This window comes from Rattus rattus, chromosome 3 (assembly GCF_011064425.1).
Source record: "Rattus rattus isolate New Zealand chromosome 3, Rrattus_CSIRO_v1, whole genome shotgun sequence".
In the NCBI taxonomy this organism is placed as follows: Eukaryota; Metazoa; Chordata; class Mammalia; order Rodentia; family Muridae; genus Rattus; species Rattus rattus.
Genome location: NC_046156.1, coordinates 173,631,686 through 173,648,241, shown reverse-complemented (window position 1 = coordinate 173,648,241; position 16,556 = coordinate 173,631,686). Strand labels below are relative to the sequence as shown.

Below are 16,556 nucleotides of genomic sequence, written 5' to 3'. Positions count from 1 at the left end.
ATCACAGAAAAACACATCCTGGGGAGCCCAGCCCTGATGAATCTCTCTATATCACAGCTCCTGCATCTATGGCTCCAAGAACAACATGTCAGAAGAAAGGATGAACTGATTATAAGAGGCAGAATACCAGAAAGTCGGTGATGAAACGCTCTCTCCTAGGTATGGCCGCATAAACAAGACTAAACTAACAGCAATAACAATGGATATAGTAATGTGGAATGGGAAACTTTACAGGATTCTACTCCTACCAGGAACTACAGGTAACTAAGAAATGCTGGGAGAAGGAGAATTAGTATTTCCTAGGGAATTAGTCTTTCCCAGGAATGAGCACCCTTATTGGTGGTCAGTCCTGAAAGCATAGATATGAACAACAAAGGTGGACTCAGCACATTATATTTATATGTTTGTGCACACACACATGTATATATGTATGTAAGTAAGTAAGAAGTATGTATGTAGTAATAATAAAAAGAAGCTATCAACTTGAGAACATGAGAGGGAGGTAAAGAACAGGCTAGTGGAAATATAATTCTATTTCAATTAAAACATATTTTATGAATGACTGAATAGATAGACAGAGGGATAGATAGAAGATAGATGATAGATAGATAGATAGATAGATAGATAGATAGATAGATAGATAGATAGATAGATAGAGGTAGGGTCTTAGTGAAAGGTGGTCATTGCCTAGGCTGCCCTTAGGATCAATGTGGCTCTTTAGAACCCTGGTTCATTTTGTCAGCTTGACTGGATTTAGAATGAACATGGAGACACAGCTTTGGGTGTGTCGATGAGGGTATTGCCATAAAAGTTGAACTGAAGAGGAAAACCCACCCTGAATGTGGGCAGCAACATCAATGGGGTTGTAGCACAGACTGAATAAAAGGGACGAAGCCAGCTGGCTACTGTGGCACTGTGACCATCTACACCACAGTCCAGCCTCTAGGCCCTCTCCACTACGGCAGATTGTGTCTCAAACGAGGAGACAAAACAAACTCTTCCTTAATCTGCTTCTTTCAAATATTTTGTCCCAGGAACTTGAAGGTAAAGAATGTCCACGTGCTCTCTCCATCTCCTGACCCGTGGCTTCGCTCACCCCCGATCCTAGCAGGTGGTCACAGGCTGCTCTGAGGTGGGGTGGAACCAAGAGTGCGACTAAGTCTTACTTAGCTCAGGGAAGCCGAGATGGATAGCACAGAGTGAGTATAAACGTTCCACAATTGCTCGACAAATGAGTCAGCTCCAGGTCTGACCTTGTTTCTGGAAGCTCTAGCCACTTGTCCTATGTTGCTTCAGCAGAAGGGAAGTTCCTTACATTGACTATGTTATCAACAAGTGTGGAATGACTCAGGGATTCGAGTAACATTTGAGTTACTCAGATGTGTGTGTGGCGGGGAACGGGGAGCAGGGAGATAAAGTTCCAAGGTGGAGCCCGAGAGATCACAGGGACCATGGAGATTGACAAATCCAATCCTATTGTGTTTTTTTTGTTTGTTTGTTTGTTTTTTTTGTTTTGTTTTGTTTTCAGAGAAGCTAGTTGTACTTAAACGTGGGGATAAAGGACTGTGCCAAAGCTATGTACCGGAGCAGACCTAGGCCTTCTGGCTCCCAAGCCAGCTCTCATAGCATGAAACTGGAGTGTGGCTAAAGAGGCCATCTGGGGACTCAAACACGGGCTTAGTCACAGATGCCCTCCCACTTTTCCCACAATGTTTCTCTGACCAGCCCTAATGCTGCTGAAGGAAATAATACATGGTTAATTCCCAGAAAGAGATACCATGTAGCAGTAGTGGAAACAGTATCATTCCAAGAACCTCCATCATCAGAAGGAAACATTTATCTTAATTGTTTAAATTTAAAAAAAGTTTCCTGGAAGAGAGATACAGATTATAGTGTTTACACACACACACACACAAACACACACACACACTCTTGCAATTATGTTTTTCTCTATGTATCATGATTTAACCTTTATTAGAATGTGTGTCAGAGGCAAGCAAGATGGCTCTGTGTTTAAGGAACTTGCTGCTAGCCCTAACTAGGTTGAGTTCCATCCCTGAAGCCCATATGATGGGAGAGGAAAAGAGAACCAACTCCCACCGTCTGGCTCCTGACCTCCACACATTTATTGGGACATGTGTATGCACGCTAAATGAATGTAAAAAAAATAATTTAAAAATCACCACATGTTTGCAACTGTTTTTATACATTCCCAAAGACAGAAAAATACATCACCTCCTCCAGCTGATAGAAACATGGCCAGGGGTAACTGAAGGCTCTCACATATGTTCTATTGCTTAGAAGAAGTTAAGTCAGGTTATCTGAAATACAGTCTCTGGGTAAGTGGTAAGCTCACTAGTTTGAGTGGAGGTGGAGTAGGCAGCAGAAATGGAAAGGAGTTCCCGCAGTTCAGGGGAAGACAAAGACCTACCATAAAGTTGGAAGCAGAAACAGAAAACTGGTTGCCAGGAAATTACGGAAACGTGTTTGATCTAGATAGACATCAGAAACAGAGCCATGGAGACTGAGCTGAGAGCAGTATGTTTCACGTGGAGAAGATACGCCATGAACAGTCAGGTCACATCATGAGATTCTGCTGGGGGAGCAAGCTGTGGCAAAGCTTTGTGGAAGCCTGGGAGTCCCTCAGCGCGAGGACGTTGGGTCTCAGAACCAGGGGCTCTGATCTGGGCTGGAACATCTCCATGCTCAGCCTCTGGTCGGTTGCCGTGAACTTAGACTCCAGCAGGCAAGACAGACTGAGGGAGCTACACATGCCACCAGGGTGAGACGCAGACACCTTGTAGCCCTGGCTTATAGAAGAACTCACTTAACTGATATTTATTTATTTATTTATTTATTTATTTATTTATTTATTTATTTGTTCTTTTTTTTGGAGCTGGGGACCGAACCCAGGGCCTTGCGCTTCCTAGGCAAGCGCTCTACCACTGAGCTAAATCCCCAACCCCTTAACTGATATTTATAAAGCCAGGAAAAATAGTATATTGCCACTTTGGGAGACCAAATCTAGATGTAGAAGACATGAGGCAGAACTTGAGCTATGAGCAGAACTAATTTCTCTCTTTCCCACATATACTTTCTTACAGTTCTAAGAGATAAATGAGTGATTCTATGCTTATTCTTTGCAAAATGTCATTTTCATAAATCCATACATGGAACTTGGGTGGGTCATTCTGAAAGGCAGATTATCTGTATTCTTTGTTTAAAAGCAAATACAGCAAAGAATAAGTACAAGAGGAAAAAAACTGTAAACTTTTTTATAATATGGACGAATGCAGGGAAAGTTTACAACCCAACAGAAACTCTTTCAAGTCCAGAAAAAATCTATGTTTAACAAAGTCCAAAGTAGTCAAGTAGGCATACACATTTGATAGCGTTCCCACTCACATGTGCATTTACAAAGTTGGTTTATTCCAAACTACTGTCTGCTGGGGAGAGCTACGGGACAAACATCACTTCTGTCAACAGATTTCAGCATTGAAGATCGTACCTTGTCTGTACTCAAGAGTTTCTACTGCCCTACAGACTGGTTTCTTTCAGCCATCCTGTACAAGCCTAACAGCTTTCACAAGTGTGGCTAAGGGGCATCAGAACTCGTTCTAACTCAGCAGCCAGAACTAGTCTGGGCTGTTCCATCCTGCCCAGCAGGGTTCAGAAGGAAATACCTTGGCAAAGATCTAGATCAAACAGAGCAGTCATGAAGCTCTGTGGTCTCAGGTTCTCTCACAACCACACCAATGAGCAGAGCATGGAGCAGGAAGCCAGGGCTAAGGAGTGGGCTTATTAAACATGCTACCAATTGAGGGAGGACACGCCCTCTGTGGCTTCCAGAAATCCAGCGCCATCTCATGTGATTTAATCACCAGCTCTGAGGAAAGATTGCTTAACTCTTCTCCGAAGCATCTGTTGGAGTATCTTTATAGTCTCCCTTCTGATTTTGCCTCTTACCTTTACTTTGGGAAGTCCTCAGGGACAGCACTGCCAGAAGGAAGGTCACTTGATGAAGGACCACAGAGAAAGCCATTGGTCTGATTATCTGAAAAAGATAAATGACAAGAAAGGGTCTTTCATAGAGCTTTAACTCCTGGGACGCATCTGGGGGGCAACTGTGGTCAGAGGTGTGACTAAAGTCTCCCATTCTCCTCCCCGGTATCCGTGTCTCTTGTCATCTGCCTTTGGAGGAAGAATATAGCCTGTCCCATGAAGTGTTCCTCGGGTCATCAGAGAGGTATAGCTGACAGTGTGCAAGTCAGAAGCCTAGGTTTCAAGGGACCTTGAGTCAGCTGTGAAGATGTCCTGCTATGGATTATTGAGGCTTGGTAGGAAGACCTTAACGACGGTTCGTTTGACTGCTCCAAACAAAGCTGGTAAAGAAAAAAAAACTTAAAAATGAAACAAAACAAACAAAAGCTGATTGGAAAATGGACAAATATAGTCTCAAGGGGGCTCAGTTTAAATTAATCCCACAAAGGGATGGAAAGACGCCTCCCAGGTTGGGAGCCCTGGGTGCTCTTGCAGAGAACCTGGGTTCCACTCCCAGCATCCACCCAGTGGCTCAAAACCATCTGTAACCCCAGTTCTGGGATCTGACACCCTGTGCTGACCTTTGTGGGTACTGGGCACAAATATGGTACACAGACATACACGTGGGCAAGATAACTGCACAAACGGTAAAATCAATAAATTATTTGAATTTTTAAAATAATTAAAAAAAATAACCATCTGGGTCATCTATTCGCTCCCCTTTCCCTCTCACCAAAAGTGAAGCCTGGGAAAAGTTAACATATTCCGGGAACTAGTTGTTTTCATTATTCAATACCATTTTTATTTTCTTTTGTTTTCTGTCCTAAGAGAATTGCGAATTGCACTTTTAAAAGAGAGCCACTGATTCATCAGGTGCTTCAATCAGAGAACAATCTGAGGGCAGAGAGAAGAAGGCTGGATGACCTCAAAAAGACCAGGTTGTCCTTAGTTTAATAGTTTAAAGCCCATTAGTCAGGGGAAGTCCTGATCTTCACTCTTCTCCTTAGGACTCTGAGTCAGCAGAGATTCATAGAAAGCCGAGTTCTCGCCCTTTGCCCCAATGCCCAGATTCATCCGGAGTTAAATTTCCCGAGCCTGTTTATGAGTCCCACTGCCACACTTGTTTATTTTCAAACTGTCGTACAGGTAAATTGGAACCACAGCAAAGACAAGAACTGGATGAAGCAAATGCCTACGACTGTAACCTGTGCCCGAGCGCTGAGTCACCGATGCCCGAGCGCTGAAGTGGTAGCCAGCCTTTCTTCACATTTCTGTCAGCACTGCATGCTACTCTTGGCAAACACGTCATGCCATTCATAACAGATCTCTACTCACAACTGCACACGATGACTGAATGCCAGAACCCAGGTTTGGGGGAGAGCCAATTCAGGGAGAAACAGTGTGTGCATGTGCACAGAACCCAGGGAGCAAAGGAAGAGGCCTATGGGACTGGATGTGTGTGCCACTCTGCTGAGAGTGACTTCAGTCACTGTCCCCTCCCACTCACTCTGGGGCCATGAAGGGGCCACCATGGGCCCTCTCACATCACATCAGAAAGTTGAAACAGAAGACTCTGGAGCTGGTATGCACCTCAAATGGTTTCTCTATGACAAGGCTTTTTCAAACATTTCTAAACACATGGCATTCCATCAAGAAGTTAAAGTCATAGGCACAGAGATACTCAGCTGAGAAATTCAGAAGTAATGGTAAGCAGATATCAGAGGTGAAAGGTCACCAGGCAATGCAACTGGAAAACACGTATTTGCAAAGACCACCATATAGGTCTCACAGGCGTCTCCAGGAACCATAAAGACAGAGTTTCTTCGGATTTCTTGTCATCTACAAACTGCTTTCCTACTGTTTTACTGTCCTCACACCTGGTTCTCCTCAGCCAGCCACAGTCTGACAATACAGTCAGGAAACTTCCAGAAATAATAGGTAAGCTTACATATTTTTACATTTATTTATTTAGTGTGTGTGTGTGTGTATGTGTGTCTCTATATGTGTATGTATGTTTGTGTGTGTATGTGTGCATATGTATGTTTATGTCTGTATATGTGTGTGTAAGTGTATGTGTGTGTCTGTTTGAGTGTGTATGTGTTTATGTGTATCTGTATATGTGTATGTATGTTTATGTGTGTGTGTTTATATCTGTATATGTGTGTGTAAATGTGAAAATGTGCATCAGAGTCTGAGGATGCAGCTGCCAGCCAGAAAACATCTGGGAAATGAAGAAAAATGGATACCAGTTTTCCCCCAATCTCTCCTCTCTGCTTTCAACTTATTTGAATGAAAGCACCAATTAATTTCTTTTTAGGTCTTTTTTTTTTCTGTCACTAAATATTACCCAGGTCATAACCTTTGGCCCACGTGGGGTTGGGGAGCTGGAGAGAAAAACTGTTACCTATGTTTCAGTTTACACTCTGTCCTCCATTCACTCCTTCCTCCCCATGTCTATCCTCATCCCGGGGTTCTGTTCAGCTTATATCAACCAAATACTCCTCTGGGAAAATCTTGCTTGCTGCACTGTGTTCTTTGACAGTCATGGCTGCTCTTTAAGTCTTATCTGAAAACTCCTTTTCTCGACACAGATCCTCCGAGTCTCCTTCCGTGTGCATATTGCACACGTACTAAAGTGCACTGCTAAGGGACACGTAGTTCGCCTTGTCTTACCAGAACGTCTGGCTCAGCCACAACTAAGATATTTATTCCCGGGAAGTTTCTCTACCACAGATAACCCCCATGAGACATAGCAGTAGTAACAGTCCTTTGCTTCCCAAAACCCGGGTGTGTTGCCAAATTCTTAAAAACTGGCTGGGTGAGCCACTGTTAGCATATGCAAATGCCATTTTAAAGAAGGAAGCAGCTTGTGAAGGAGTCCTCCCCCCCTGCCCCCGCCCGTGTGTGTGTGTGTGTGTGTGTGTGTGTGTGTGTGTGTGTGTGTGTGTGAGCACACGTACATGTGCGCGGGCTAGAAGGTTGTTTTTAGAATTAAAGTTTCCGAGAGAGGTTATATGGTAGACCACATGTCTCAACAAATTTCTAAAAATTGAAATCATAGCAAGAATCGGTTTCAACCTCAATGAGGAAAAACTGGAACTGAACAACGTGAGTTCTGTGCTGCAGTGCGGAGTGACGCGTTTGGAGGTAATTCTGCATCGTCTCCTTTTTTCAAGGGCACTGCCATTAGGATCAAGGAGCCCTTTGAAGGGTTTTCATTATTTCTCTCTAAGACTGAGGACTCACCCCCAACCCAATCCAGTTTCCCTTCGGCTCAGGCTCCACCCCCGGGACAAATGCCCCAGGGGGCTCCAGAATTTCTTCCCCATCCCCACTTTGCATCTCTCCAGTGGATAGCATCTGTCCACCAAGTTCGTAAAGCAAATCCTGGCTTAAGGAATTGAGTTAGTTTTAAATCAATGCTCGGTTAACCGTTTCTAGGATGTGTGACCTCAGCTTCAGTTACAGCTTAGTCTCTAAGCTCTGACCCGGTGAAGCCAAAAGATGAAACGGAAAACCCCAATCCACGGAATATTCTTGATTAAAAGAGATGCAGAAATTTAGTATACGCTAAATGCGTCCTCAAAATCATTTGAGAAGAGCTATAGTGTTCTCATAAATGATACTAGAACAATAACCTAAATCATGGGAAAGGAGTGTCTACCGTGTCCTGGGCTGTGATGGGAGACTAATAGGGTCAAGCACCACCTAGCCCCTGCATGACCAAGTGGGTTACTGCTTGCCTCTTCTGTAAATGAGGAAGAGGCTGTATTAGTGTGTAGACAGGCGGATTAATCGATAGTGTGTAGACAGGCGGATTAATCGAGAGTGTGTAGACAGGCACATTAATTGAGACTAAGGGCAACTTCACACAGTAAGTCCCGTGAGATCATAACTGCTACTGCTTTACTCCTTCCAGCAAAATACATCCCAGATAGTCATAAATACAAGGTATAAACCAGTAAAAGTGGCTTAATGAAACATAGATGCTTTTTCCCCCTTTTTTCTTTTTGTAATCTGGTGGGCATCGTATGACCGAAAAGCAATAAAGATAAATGTTACTTTCCTGACTACACACACATTTTTAAGATTTAGTACCAACTTGAAATATATACAAATCATACAAAGAGTTATGATTCCCAGTATGCAAAAATCTGCTAAAATAAGATTTAAGGACGAACAGCTATAGAAAATATAGAAAAACATGAATATGTAATTCAAGAAAAGAAGAAAAAGCACGTACTAAGAAAGAAGAAGAAATTAAGAAAGTTTACTAGGAACTAATAAAAGTTGACTTTAAACGGTTTTATGGTGTGTGCCTGTTATGCCAGCACTTGGTGGGCAGAGGCAGGAGGATCATTGCAAGTTTGAGGCCAGCCTGATCTGCAAACGTTGCTCTACGACTGCCCATGGCTATGCAGTGAGACCTCAAAACAGTTACAGTAAACAAGGAAAGCCATAATTGTGTGTGCAAATGTCTATGCAACGTCAAATTGTCAGAGATAGAAATGCTCTAAACACCACCAATGCCGTTCACCAGTAAGTGTTCACGGCATACGCACTGCTGCTCACTGAGAGGAGGGCAACCTTGTGGTCTGCTTGGCTCTTTTAACTTACAGTGTGTGTTTGACTTGATTCAGAACTCATTATAACTGTACCGTTAGGATTTTAGCCTACAGATAAGACAAACATATCAAGTGCCCATTCAAAGGAACCAGAGATATTAATTACCATGCATCCCTACAAGGGGAAACGACACATTATTTGAGGAGTTTAAGGCAGACATATGTGTTGACATGAAGGAATCTTCCAAAATACTCAGTGGAAAAGTAAGTTTCAGAGCAGCATTTGCGCTGGAGCATCTCTGCAGGAAAAGCACAGCATCTGTGCCACACAGTTGCTCAGAGCTCAGTCTTAAAGGGCCTCACAATTGGAGGTCATGATTGACTGCATCCACTGACAAGTGACGAAGCTAAGCCTCTCACAATGGCCTCTTCCGATGAGCAGCTTCAACACGGCTCCCCTGTTCTAGCTAAAGCTTGCACCATGGCTAGAAGTCGTCCACACTGGTCCTCTTCCTTCTGCCCAGGTGTCAGGCGAGCATTGGCCTGACAAGCCCTCTCCAGTCTGCCCGGTCTCCTATAAGCACCTCGGTACACTTTTTACTGTCCTTGGTCTTCTGGTTAAACAATTCAAACTAACCCAGAAGGAAACACCCATCTACTCACACTGACAAACAGAGCTTGAACGGAAGGAAGGAGACAGGGGATGGAGGAAAAGCTCGTTTTCTCAGACACATGGTCCTGTAAAGCATTCTTTAAAGTGTGTGTGTGTGTCTTTGCGCGCGCACCTGTGCACATGGGCCTACATGCTTGCACACTGACACTCACGTATTCATACTTGCAAAAGCAGTATGAATTCTATTATTTTTATATTTGCACCATATATGCCAGGTTGACTAGCTAACATTGTTTTCTGATTTTATTCTAACCCATGGGAACTGAGCAGATCAGCAAAAAGGTTAACAATTTTTAGGACCTGAATAAGCCTAGGGAGTGTCATTTGTTGTGTTTAAAATCTGTGAGCTCCCAGGCCCTCGGTGCAGACACTAAAATAATACCTTCCAATTGCAAGAAGTGACCAGTGTCCTGAGTGGAAAAACATTGCGACCCTTCTGACCAATAGATGTTAAATGTATAGGTGAGGTTAAATCAATCCAAACGATTTTAATTCAGTTCTTTAGACTTGTGTGTGTGTGTGTGTGTGTGTGTGTGTGTGTGTGTGTGTGTGTGTGTGTTTTCATGGTTACATGTGTTATATCACATGGGCGTTGAAGATCAAACTCTGGGGCTCATGCTTTCTCAGCGAACACTTTACTGACTGAGCTATGTCCTCAGCACCTACCATGTAATAGTCAAAGAAAACAGCTTATACATCACATCAGCCACACATATTACAAATAGGAGGTACAATTACTCGCAGTGTGATTTTAGACATCATTGAAAGACTGTATGCTCGAAAGTATGGACCAGGGGCTGACAGCAGTTAGTCACTTGTTAGAGATCATGGAAGCCACGTGATTGCTTGTGAGGAGTGAAAAACCCAAGCCACACTTCAGGCTTGGTAGAAAAATTTGAAAATAAACCACATCCTCAGGAGATTGAACCGCACGTGGATGCTTGAGGTGCTGTATTACAGCCAGCACTTATTACATACTTATGTTTTCTAGAATACTATCGATAATTAAAGGTGAGGGTTGGTTAGTTCCCACTATCAGCAAGACACTCAGCCCAATGTAGGCTATACAATGAAATGTGAAAGTGCTCTCAGGTACTGTGCACTGGAGGTTAATGTACTGCCTGGTGCTTTGTTAACTGAGGTAAAGCAGAGGACGAGTTTTCCAGAAGCCCTATGGTGGCGAGTCTACTGCTCTCCCCAGAGGCAGACGAGGATGCTGAGGGTAACAAATAGGTCAAGGGTAAGTTGCCCGTGACACACTAAGCCACCTATCAAGTCAGTACCTGAAACCAGGTGAGTCACTTGCTAAAGACCAACCCCTTCCCGTATACCGTAGCCTCCTCTCTGCTTGGTGTTCAGGTTAGAATGAACAGGGAGGAAAATGCCATTGCCGGTAACTTCAGACTCGGTAAAAATTTCCCACAGAACTTTATTAAACCAAACAGATTAGAAACTTTACAAGAACAGTAAAAATGTAGGAGAGGCACTTCTGAAATCTGTTTTGAAAAAAATATATAAATATATATATTTTAGATCTAAAAATATACTAGTAAAGCTCCAGTACTTAACATCCTGTTATTGACAGGAAAGGCCCAGGGATCACTGGCGAGAACACGGCCAGAAACAGGCCTGGTACGAAGAGCTAATTGGTTTTATGATAAAAACCAAATTTCAACTTGGTACAACCATCCCAACATCAGGAGGGCAGGGCTAGTCATGGTACAGAGTGAGCCCTGGTGTTAAATACCCCTCCCCAAACGGCATAAACCGAGTTTCTTTCTTTTTTTTCTTTTTTTAAGATTTATTTATTTATATGAGTACACTATAGCTGTATTCAGACACACCAAAAGAGGGCATTGGATCCCATTACAGATGGTTGTCAGTCACCATGTAATAAACCGAGTTTCAAATGATAGCCCATTAAATAAATGCATGGGATAAACCTTTTAAAATTTTAGAAAATAATTAAGTCCCATTGTTACGTTCAGTTTATTTTTCTTAGAAATGTGAGGTGTAATCTTGTGATAAAAAAGAAAAAACCGAAATAGTAAAAGTATTAGCAGAAATAAGATCGCTTAAGTTTTCATTGACCAAGACTTTCCCAAATTAGGCAAAGCCCAGAAATCATGAAAGCCCACTGGTGAATCAAGTTAAAGTTTCTGTGCAACAAAGGACAGTCACACCAGCAGCACATGAATAAGGAAATAGACAGCCAGACAGCGGAGTGCTGCCAGCCTCAAAAACACAGGGATGACCTGTAGCTACTACAGCCAGCCGGGCTTTAAAAGTATTCCTCGAAATAAGACAGACGCAGAAACTCAAACACCCTGTGACTCCACACCTAGGAGAGCCTTTCATCGGTCCAGTTGAAAAAGACAGAGTAGACTGAGGCAGAGAACGGGAGGGAAACAGGGGACCACTGTTTCACGCCTCAGACTTGCAGTTCTGCAAAGTGGAAAGGACCCCAAGCCAGCTTGCTGGAGAGCTGTGGACACCCTCGATGGCGCCGAGCTTTAGACGTGAGGTAACTTACTGTGATTATGTGAACAGTGGTTAAGATGGTCTCATCCGACGATCAAAGACAAATGAGAAGAGGCAGCATTTTGGTAGAAATCGTTGCATTATCTGCCGCACACAGTGTATTATGATTTGAGACAGGGCAGACTTTCTACGATGCACAAAAATAAGAAAAACCCTGAGACAGAGAGAGAGCTCAGTGGCTACAGGCACCTACTTAGGACCCACATGCTGGAAAGAGAGCACCAATTCCCCAAAGCTTCCCTTTGACCTCTACCTGCCCGCTGTGGCACGAGCAACCTCCCCCTGTAAGTCAATAAATAAATGTAATCTGCTTTTTAATATAAGAACGAGTAACGGTATGACCTAGCACTATAGGACATAGATGATTCGAAGATATGTAGAAATAGTAAACTGGAGTAGTAAGCAACAAAATGTAAATTAAAATGTTGCCCTGGATCTTATCCATTTACAAGTTTGAAAATACATATATTTGTGTTAGTCATCGTAAGGAGTTTCAGAACTTCACACATTGACTTGCACACTTATCTATGAAGTAGAGGTGTCAGGTAAGACTTTGGTCCTTAAAACAGCTCTCCTGGGGTTCTACTCCACAGCCACACTTATATTTGAGAGCAAATAAACTCTATCCTGCTTTAGGTTCGCAGGAAACCCTTGATCAAATAGCTATGTACAGATAGAGAGAAAAAAAAGCTCTCCAAAAAAAAAGCTCTCCAACTTGGATCGTAAAGAAGGAAGTGCTACACTACAGGTAGGAAATTTACATATTTAAACATACTTGAAAAACTTGTAGCTATGTCCTTCAAATCATTATAAACAAAAGTATCTTAGAGTGATATGTATCACTTAGAAGTGATGTTGGGGTGTCAAGTTGGTAAGGAGAAAAGTTATGATAGTTAAATTGTGTGGCCAATTTGACCGAGTTCAGAATCACTTAGGAGATGCACCTCTGGATGAGTCTTTGAGGGTGTCACAGAAAGGGATAACTGATGAGAGACGACCTACCTTTTCTGTGGATAATGCTATCCCAAGGCTGCATCTCCACAGAATGGAAATGGGGGAGGGGAGAGAAGCTGACTGGGCAAAGCATTCGCCTCTCTCTCCTTCCTAACTGCCAACGCAAGGTGACCAGAGGTGACCAGCTGTCTCAGGGTGGACTATACTCTCTCAAACCATGAGCCAAAGACATTTTTTCTCATGCTGCTGCTTCTCCAGCATTTGTCACAACAAAGAGAAAAATAATACACTCTACTGCATGTCCGCTCCAGACTGGTAACAGCTGATGAGGAAAAGCTCTCGCTGTATCCACTTCCCTGCAGTCGACAGCCAGTTGTTTGTTTTACCTCAAAGCAACCCAAATCAAATGTAATGTGAGGTAAGCAAAACCTGGGAAGCCAGAGAAGAAAGTGGGAGGGAAGGAAGATCATGAAGCCAGGGTCAGTCACAGGAAAGAAACTCTCAGGTAGGGACAAAGAAGTTTACTTTGGGGAGAGAGTTTCTTTAGAAAGATGCTAAAATGCTGTGTGCTTTGCTTCGGTTTTACCTCATGCTGTTTGTTTTGTTCTTTATTCTTCCCTCTCTAAGACAGGTTTCCTGCCCAGAGAAGAGGGCCAAAACCTACTGTTCCCATACACGAGCATGAGAGTGCACACTGCTTTCCTTTCAGAATCTGCAAACGTTCAGCCCACTTCCCACAGGCAAAGCGCAAACCTTGTCAAAGGTAGAATGGTCAACAGCCACTCTTTCAGAACCGTACCAGTGTGCCAGACTGAGGAAAACAAAACATCAACCCCCGCTGACTTCCTGTGCACTGGAGATGGGATCGGGGCAGGCGATGATGGGGTGGAGGTGGGGTATAGGAACCGGTAGACTGGGCTGTACAGAAGAAGCGAAGAAGACAGGGAAAGCCATCCGCAGTGAGTGTTGTGGCTCAACTCTGGACACCAGACCCATTCTCTCATAGCTGCCTTTGATGAAAAATTTAGACAAGAGACAGAACTGGACTCAAAAGCCCCAAAGAGACTGGTGGTGGCGCAGACCTAGCTCTGCCCAGCGGTGAAAGTAGCTGACCTTCCCAACCTAGGAGTGTTCCTCACTGTTCTGAGATATCCCCAGGAGGTGTCAGATGTAGGTGTGGTTGAAAAATGCCAGGATGATTCTCAAACACAGGTCAACTGGGGAACTCCAATGACTCATACCAGGTAGTACAGAGACCAGGCAGGATCATCTACCTCAGTCCCATTCCAAAAAACCCTAGCATTGGAAGTACAGCAGAGAGGCTATGAGACGAGACTCGGAAGTGAAATCTCCACTCTGTCACCTAACTATCTGACTGCCATCCAGTCGCTTTATCTTTTGGCTTTTCCTTATTGATAAAAAGGAAGCTCACAGTTCCAGGTCAAAAGTTATAGGAAACCTTATTATTATGTAAACAAGAAAACTGAAACTAAGATGAAAAGGGTATCCTGACTCTGGTTCCAAGTTTGTTTACGTCATGGTTTGGACTTACTGAGGCTCTTGCTTCCTGCCCCCCCGCCTCCCCCCCCCCCGCCCCTCCCCCCCACCGCCTGCCACCCCCCCCCCCCAACTCTAGCGTCTAAAAGCAGAATGCCCTGGTCTGCATCTAGCTTGCACTTTCCATTCTCACGTCGTCCAGGTTGTCCTGAACTGGAAACAGCACTTTCACAGTGTCCCGCAGGCAGGCAGCCTGTCTGAGAGCAATCCCTGTCTCTGTGTCTCTGGTCCCTCACAGGGCAGGCAGGGTAGAAGGAAGCACAGAAGAAGAGTGTGTGGACAAGCAGCCAATCAAGAACTGTGAAAGGAATCTCTGTATTCATGCTCTGATCTCAGCATCCCACTGCTACCTAGTCTCAGAGACACTGACCGTTATGGGCTTCCTTGCCTGTTAATGGTGCCACTTCCATTCAAGCATCTTGAGAAGAGGTACCCGCTCTCTCCACCTTGTGCATCCCTCTGGTGCAGGTGCTCTCCTCTGAGTGGAGAGGGAAGCACCTATTCCCGGAGAAATGGCAGGGATGGGTGAGAGTTAAGGATTGGGAAGCAAAAGACTGAGGAAAGCCATCAACTCCCACTCCCACAGGGACTAGGAGAGAAATCAAACTGGCCCAAACTGGAATCCTAACTTAGCCAGTGTTTTCCCAACCACTGGAGTGAGAGGCCAGGAGGTGGTGAACCTCAAAGCAGGCCTGAACTTCACACTGAGAGCATCTAGTCTTTTAGAGTTGCCCATCAAGTAGGCGGCACTTGTCTGGCACACCTCTTGCGGTCCCGGAGAGAGGGGAGGCAAAACCAACGCAGGGCAGAGCAGAGGCTGCGGGGCACCAAAGCTCAGGGCTCGCCCCGTCCGGGGAAGCGGATGGAAGAGGCGCATGGTCAGCGCTGGGCGCATGGGTCCCATACTCACCGGCCTGGCGACCTGCTCCGGAGCCCGTCCGGTCCTCGGCCTCAGGGGCGCGGGTGCGGACGTCTGTCCGGGCGTGTGGAGGCGGCCCCGCGCCCCGGCTATGAATCAGCTGCGGGGCAAGTGTCCAGGGGCGGGAGTTACGGGAAGGCGCCGGGGGAGGGCCGAGGGGCCAGTACTGTTGCAATTTCCCGTCTCGCTGAGCACTTTTGGCACTCCTGGGACCCACAGGAATTTGCCTCCTGGTCCCAAAGGGGATGTAGTGGGGAACGATCGGGACCCAGCGATCGACGCGGTTCCCGGGACGGGGCGGGCCGGACCGGTGAGAAGGGAAGTGGGAGCGGCCTGGGAAGGAAAAGCTGCACCCTAACATCCCGTTGTTCCTGGAGGGAGAGGGGACGAGCTGGGACCCAGTGCCCCGTGCCAGGTGTCCTGCACGGAGCCACCTGTGATGCCTGGAAGACCCAACCCCAAGCGCTCTGTCTGAAAGTTACCCGAAATGACAAACTCCTGGGTCAAACTTGTGATCGTGTTCACTTTCAGCCTTCAGAGCAAGACAAACGTGTTAGAACAGAGGTCCACGGACCGTGCTTCTTCTGCACCACCTGGAAACGCCCTGTCTGACCACGCCTCCTGCAGACCTGAGTTCTTTGTCCAGGAAAAGCTCATTTCTTTTTATTTCCCTTAGAATGCCATCAGATCTTTATTGCCCGGGCACTTTAAAAGACATTTTTGACTTCTCTTTATGGTTGCATGGTAAAATGTCCACAGCCACGTTGGCTTTGGGAACTGTCGTGAAAAGATCGCCACAGGTGTGGCAACAAGTTCCCACCGGTCGGTCTCCAGACCCACAAGCCAGGAGAACCGCCCACCTACACATTACACCTTGCTCCAAGGCACAGTTCGGTTCACATTTGGAAACCACCTAAAAGTCACAAATGAAAGGGAACTGAGGGAAATCCTGATAGATCAGGACTTCCACAAGTCAATCTTAGAGTCAGTAACTGGGTTGTTGGGAGTCCTCAAAACAATGTCAGAAACAACATTAGTTATTACAAAGCCTTACTTTCATGTCCGTGCATGTTTTTCTTCCTCCCTAATGACATTTCAGGACAGGATCTTTTTTTTTTTTAAAGATATTAATCCTCTCAAACCTAATACCTAATGGTGCCTCAAAGACTGAAGTGCACAGTAAATATTTGAAGAGAATTAGGAAAAGGTACATCGAGTCTAGTAAATGAATGTTCCTTTGCCACACCTTTTATCACTTAGTTTAAGTGAGTCCATTAGTGTGGCCGTGAACGGCCTCAGGAACATT

The 16,556-nt window shown here is 44.8% G+C and overlaps 1 protein-coding gene across 1 annotated transcript in view; it reads right to left on the bottom strand.

Annotated features, from left to right (window-relative positions):
* Osmr (oncostatin M receptor) overlaps positions 1-15,305 on the bottom strand; it is a 54,199-nt gene extending 38,894 nt beyond the window's left edge. Inside the window, exons 1-2 of the mRNA XM_032898815.1 lie at positions 15,242-15,305; positions 3,967-4,054 (exon numbers count right to left, since the gene is read on the bottom strand). Of these exons, the coding sequence (XP_032754706.1) occupies positions 3,967-4,042 (76 nt within the window). The 5' untranslated portion in view covers positions 4,043-4,054; positions 15,242-15,305. The remainder of the gene's footprint in view (positions 1-3,966; positions 4,055-15,241) is intronic.
* Positions 15,306-16,556: the final 1,251 nt, after the last annotated feature.